The sequence below is a fragment of the Chinchilla lanigera genome, unplaced genomic scaffold (assembly GCF_000276665.1).
Source record: "Chinchilla lanigera isolate Chin_1 unplaced genomic scaffold, ChiLan1.0 scaffold00059, whole genome shotgun sequence".
Taxonomy (NCBI): domain Eukaryota; kingdom Metazoa; phylum Chordata; class Mammalia; order Rodentia; family Chinchillidae; genus Chinchilla; species Chinchilla lanigera.
Genome location: NW_004955460.1, coordinates 12,714,387 through 12,720,386, shown reverse-complemented (window position 1 = coordinate 12,720,386; position 6,000 = coordinate 12,714,387). Strand labels below are relative to the sequence as shown.

Genomic DNA, 6,000 nt, shown 5'->3' with positions numbered 1-6,000 from the left:
AAAAAAAAAAAAAAAAAAAGTCAACCTTGACTGCATTTCTTTAATGACTGTCCCCAGTCTCCACCTGCATTCTGCCTCAGGCTTAGCTTTGTGGTGACATCACAACCAGCAGTGGCCGCTGCAGGGTCTTCTGCTTGAGGCAGGAGGACTCTGAAGCGCATTCACCAGGGGCCAAAAGCAACTTCTGAGTGAGAGGAGACACCAGAGAAGGGCGGCCTGCAGGATCACCTTCCGCAGGTGTGGCAAGGACCAGCGCTCACAGCCAGGGCTGCATCCCTGGCCCAAGGCTTCGAGTCAGTCAGTGCTTTCCAGCTTTGTGGAAGCACAGAATCAATGTTTTACTTAAACAGAGGAACACTGGGTCAGAGGAGGGAATCTGCTAGCTCTGGGTGAAGCTGGGAGAAACAACGACACGGAACCAGGAAGCTCGGGGTGGCTAGTGGGGAACTGTGGTTGGGCAGGGCTATCTGCAAGCTGAGGGAGCCCCAGTCCCTGTGCCAAGAAAGGAAGCTGGGCTGAGGGTCTTTCTGGTACGGCTTGGTTTGGGGGCAAGTGGGACAAAGTGGGACAGTGAGACAAACCTACCGTGCATCCTTACAGGGCCCCAACTGGCCTGGAAGGTGGGTGTGCTTTTGGTTTAACCATTAAGAGGGCCAGCTGCCCCTTGTGTGAAAATCAAGTGCATGAAATTACCGGCAGAAGCTGCGAGGCAGGGTGGGGAGGAGGTTTCGGGTGGCGTGGCTGCAGCTGCTCTCCAGGACTTGGTGCCAGTGGTTCTGCTGGTGGTGCTAGAAAACAGAAAGCTTCAGCTCATCTGGTGGCAGAGCACAGAATCTGCAGGCCTGCAGTGTCACTAATCAGCCTCGGGCCCCAAGGCAGGAGGGCCCTGAAGAGCCTCAGAAATGTCCTCTGTCCACACCTTTGGGGCACATGCTGTGGTCGGGTCATGAAGTTTTTATGAGCGGCTTAGCTGTCTTCCTGTGCCCTACCTCTGGTTCCCTGTGGACATGGTCACTGCCCACACAGCTGTATGTCTATCCCACGTCAGGTGGAGTCAGGATTAGGGCTCCAAGTTGGCCTGGCTCTCCTCAGAGAGAACTACAGACAACGGGACAGGTCACCGCCACTTCCTGCTAGGCAGACTGAGACAGTGCAGACAGTGGCAAGAGGTAAGCGTGATACTCACCTGTGCCTGGCCCTGGCCAGGTGTCCCCGGAGGACAGACTGGACGACAGTGATGGCCTCTTCCTGCTCTGGGCTGCCCTCGCATTGGGTGATGGGGCTTAGGACACGAGGCATTGGGGAGCTCTGTGGAGGCAGGACAAAGGGAGAGAACTGTCTGGGGACCCTATGGCCCCATGTGCCTCCTGCAGACCATCAAGGGCCAGGACCAGCAGCTGCCTTTCAGGTGCACCACATTATTATCATGGAGTTAGCAACCTCCTGACTGTAGGTTCTTAGGTTTTATATTTTGTTTTTTTGAGACAAGATTTAGTCTTAATTCAGGTTGGCCTTGAACTGAGTGTGTGGCCCGGCCCAGGCTGGCCTTGAACCTGCAACAATCCCCCTGTCTCAGGCTCCCGAGGCCTGGGATTATAGGTGTGTGCACACCATTCCCGGTGGCTCTTGGTTTTTAAACTCTGGAGAGGTTTTTTGCTTTTTGTTCAAGGCCTTTGAACTGAGCTACATCTCCAGCCCTTTTTGAGATGAGAATCTCAATAAACTGCTAAACTGCCCAGGCTGGACTCAAACATGCATTCTTCCTGCCTCAATCTCTTTGAGTGCTGCGATTATAGGTGGGAGCCACCACGTCTGGCATTCTTTGGAGAGTCTTTACCCTCTCATCTGATTTTCTGAGGACAGCACCTATGTGGCAATGTCAATGTTTATCTGCTTTTAGCTTGTCTTCACCGTAAGACAGATGTGCTATTTGACTCTCCAGACCTCAAAGCATTCTGGCTCTGAGGCTAAGCCCAGCCAGTTCTGCAGCAGAAGTGGGAAGACTGAGGGCCCTGAGCTTTTCCTGCTGGGCGAAGCTAAGAGAAGCAGCCACGGAGCACAGACGAGGCCTGTGTGCAGCCCCAAGTGGGTACCTGGTCTGCACAGCCTGGCTGGCTGGGCGGTTCTGAACCATGTGCTTTGCTTGATAGCAGCTTGGCTCGCGTTAGATGTCCCCTGAAAGCTGCCTGGAGCACGACGGCCACCTGGCAGGAAAGGAAGGAGAGGAAGATGACTGTTAACTTCCCTGGAAGATGCTGGGCGGACTGAGGGAGAGTCCGGGGGAAACTGTGTGGGCAGAGAAAGCCCCTTCCATCCGGTTGCAGAGCATCAGTTGCAGACCCTACGCAGTATCCTCACACATTTCTTAAGAAAAGCATGTATGATTAAGGTCATAGGATAAATGATTCCCTTAGATTGCTCTAGAGATCTTGCTATACCATTCATGACTTCAGAAGATGCATATGGTGGAAAGTAGATGAAACAGAATGAACGACCCAACATAAAACACATCTATGTGTAAAGTATGGGCTGATATTAGCAGTGCGGCATGATCGTGTTTGGCAGCTGATTTGTTTCCATCCCAAGAATCTGCTTGCTGGGCTTTAAGCATCTGTGGTGGGGCTCGGCACCTTTCATGGTGGGGAGAGAAGGCTGTCTGAATGTACACTCAGATGCAGCCCTATGAAGGGGGCCTTAGTCAGGCCTGGTGGCGCAAGCCTATAATCGCAGCTCTGGGGAGGCTGAGGCAGAAGGATGACCAAGAGTTTGAGGCCACCCTGAATTACACAGTGAGTTCAAGGTAGTCTGAACTATTTAGCAAGACCCTGTCTCAAAAGGAAGGAGGGAAAGAAGTGAAAGAAAAAGAAGGAAAGGAGAGAAAGAAAGAAATATAGAAAGGAGGGAGGAAAGAAGGAAGGGGGCCTTAGTATCACTTTTACTTCAGAGAAGTAGAATGTGTTGAGGGAGGGGGATCAGGAAGGAAAAAGCAGGCTGTGAGGACAGTATACGCTGTCTGGTTAGCTAGCAGCCCTGTACTGCCCAGCAACTGTTCTCTCACTTATTCATTAGAAAACACTGCCCAGGCATACTGGTGGCACACACCTGTAATTCCAGCACTGAGGGAGGCTGAGGCAGGAGAGCCACTAGTTCCAGCTCAGCCTGAGCAACTTAGCAAGACCTGGTCTCAAAATAACAAACAAAAAGAGAGGGTTGGGGATGTAGCTCATCATGAAGGCTCTGAGTTAAATCCCTGGTATGGGGGTGGGGAACCCACACACTGAATCACACCATAGGCCAATCACTATTCTAGGAACTAGGAGTGCAGTGGGGAAGAGAGACGGTCCCGGCCTGCAGGGAACCTACATCTTCATGGGGGAGGCAGCAGTCCCATAATAATAGTGTCATTTGTATATGCTATGAAGCAAGTCCAGGGCGTGGGACACTCGGAAGGGTGGTCTGAGGGGACATTCCAGTGAAGGCACCAGACTCGCCAGCACCCTGGGAGAGTCACAAAGATGCCAGGGCTGGAGGGCAGTACAGGAACCAGCACACAGGTGGGTAGGAGCAACTTTGGATTTGTTCTCAGGATGACAGGATGACATTACAAAGTGGTGGTATCCAATGTTTAAAATGTCTTCCTGCTGGCTGCACAGGGGTGGGAGGGAAGGGCAAAGAGGAAGTGAGCAGATTACTGTAATGGTCTAGGCAGGAAGCGATGGGGTCTGGGTCAGGGGGAACTCAGATCCTGAAGAGGCTGAACTGTGGGCATGTTTCAAAGGCAGCTCACAGGTTTGGCTGGGCTGGTGGTAGGATGTCGGGGAAGAGGAGGCGAGATTTCAACACCATGTCCTGGGTAAGGGGGTTGATGGGAGACACCACTTCTGAGGAGCAGGTATGGGGTGGAAAACAACTTCTGGACCTGGGTGTGGTGGTGCACACCTGAGATCCTTGCACTTGCGAGGCTGAGGCAGGAGGACTGCCATGAGTTCAAGGCCCATTTGGACTACATAATGAGTTCAAGGCCAGCAAGACCCTGAAAAAAAAACAGACTTCTACTCTAGATGTGTTTGGTCTGAGGCGATTTTACACAATCAGCATGAGGAAACAGGAGTTGGGGGAGCGGCAGAGGCCAGCGCTATGCTCAGGGCTGGACTGCTCTCATATCTCATCCTCCATGGCAAGATGCCCTCTGCCCTTGGGGGCCACTGAAGTAGAGTGCCGGGGTGGGTCCTGGGGCAGCCAGACATTCCAGAGAAGGTGGAGATCTTGAGACAAGAAGCACGGACAGGAATCCCAAGTGCAGGTGTCCAAGGTGGACCAGGGCTCTCCTCCCAGTCCTACACTCCTTGTGAGGCAGACTGCAGAGGCCACTGGATGTGGTGGCTGACGACACAGCTGGTGTCACTGCTGGGGTGGGTGGGCCCAAGGAAGGGAGGTGAGGAACTGCAGAGGAGAAGCTGGGGGACCGAGAACAGAGACACAACTGCAGGGGCCATGGTCCAGAGGAGAAGCTCTGGGACACACGTGACGGAGAGCGATCCATGAGTGACTGTGCACAGTGGGTGTGGTCCAGGGGGTGGGAGTTCTCCACAGGCACAGGGACAGCAGACACCTGGCTGCTCGACAAGGATGGTGAGGAAGGTCTCTCTCTCTCTCTCTCTCTCTCTCTCTCTCTTTCTCTCTCTCTCTCTCTCGTATATTTTATTTATTTATTTATTTTTTTGGTTTTTCTCTGGTACCGGGAACCGAACTCACGACCTTGTGCTTGCCAGGCAGGCGCTTTGCCGCTGAGCTAAATCCCCAGCCCCTCTCTCGTATATTTTAAAGTTTTTTAAGAAAAAGTATGGCGAAGTACACATCCAGCTTACCCTTTAATTTCCAGTGTAGTTTGGTGGCCCTGATCCCATGCGCTGTGCTGTACAGATGTTGCCAACATCATTCTAGATCTTTCCATCGCCCCAACCAGAATCCCTGCACCACTGACCACCATTCACTGTCCCCCACGGTCTCCATTCGTGCCAGCCATAGATCCACCTCTGTGTCCTTCATTACTTATCCCAGACATATCACATCAGAGGGCCACACGTATGTGGCCTTATGCCCGGCTTCGCTGACTTGGCACGATGTTCTGAGGTTCATCTATGTTCCCTCCTCCTTACAGCTGAGTAGCATCCCACCAGGCGGACAGACCACTCTCCAGGGCCAAGCTTCTGAGCAACTGTCCCAGCCTCCCTGGGTGCACACAGTAGGGAGGAGCAGCAGGGCCGCAGGACAACCCTAGGTCCAACTTTCTGAGGAATGGTCACACTGTGTCCCCCAGCAGTGCCTGTTTCACATGGCTGCCCGAGCAGACTCAACTCTGCCATACCACACCAGGGCCTGCTACTGTCCGGTTTCTGACTGTGACCGTCTTGAGGGAGCTGACTCCCTATTCGAGCTGGAGGTCACTTGACCACTCTGTCCCTCAGTGGAGTAAGAAGCCAGCTGGTCAGTGGAGGTGGGGCCAAGACTGGAGGAGAGTTAGGTCCAGCATAGCTGTGTCTCTGAGTTGGGTGGTGAACTGGTGAGTGGGCCCCAGGCAGTGCTGAAGGCCACTTTGTCCAGGGTTGCACAATTTTCAAGTCACATTCAGTGGGGCAGGGCCGAGAAGGCAGGACGGGATTGGGTCGGGTGGGAATGAGGCACGTGGGGGACACAGCAGGGTATGGGGCCAGGCCAGCCAGGGTGTCAGAGACCCTAGGAGCTGTGAGGGTTGGGGGCCAGGGGAAGCAACGGGGAAGAGGAGGGAAGGTCAGACTGTGGTATCAGAAATGGCCACTGTAGCTGGGGAAGGATGAGGGGTGACCAAAGGGTGGCCAGCAAGGGGTTGATACAGGAACCAGGGATTGGGAGCTCAGGTAGCTGCTGACTTGGAAGTGAGGACAAGCACAATGGAAGTAGCGACCACGCTGAGGGGGTGTCGTGGGACTGGCTGGCAGAGGGAGCTCACATATCTGTGAC

General features: G+C 53.6%; 1 protein-coding gene across 1 annotated transcript in view; it reads right to left on the bottom strand.

Annotated features, from left to right (window-relative positions):
- The window catches only part of Iqce (IQ motif containing E), a gene marked incomplete in the record, with an annotated part of 47,965 nt that overhangs the window by 4,227 nt on the left and 37,738 nt on the right, over window positions 1-6,000 (bottom strand). Inside the window, 3 exon segments of the mRNA XM_013521153.1 lie at window positions 694-788; window positions 1,187-1,308; window positions 2,094-2,204. Coding sequence (XP_013376607.1) covers window positions 694-788; window positions 1,187-1,308; window positions 2,094-2,204 — 328 coding nt within the window.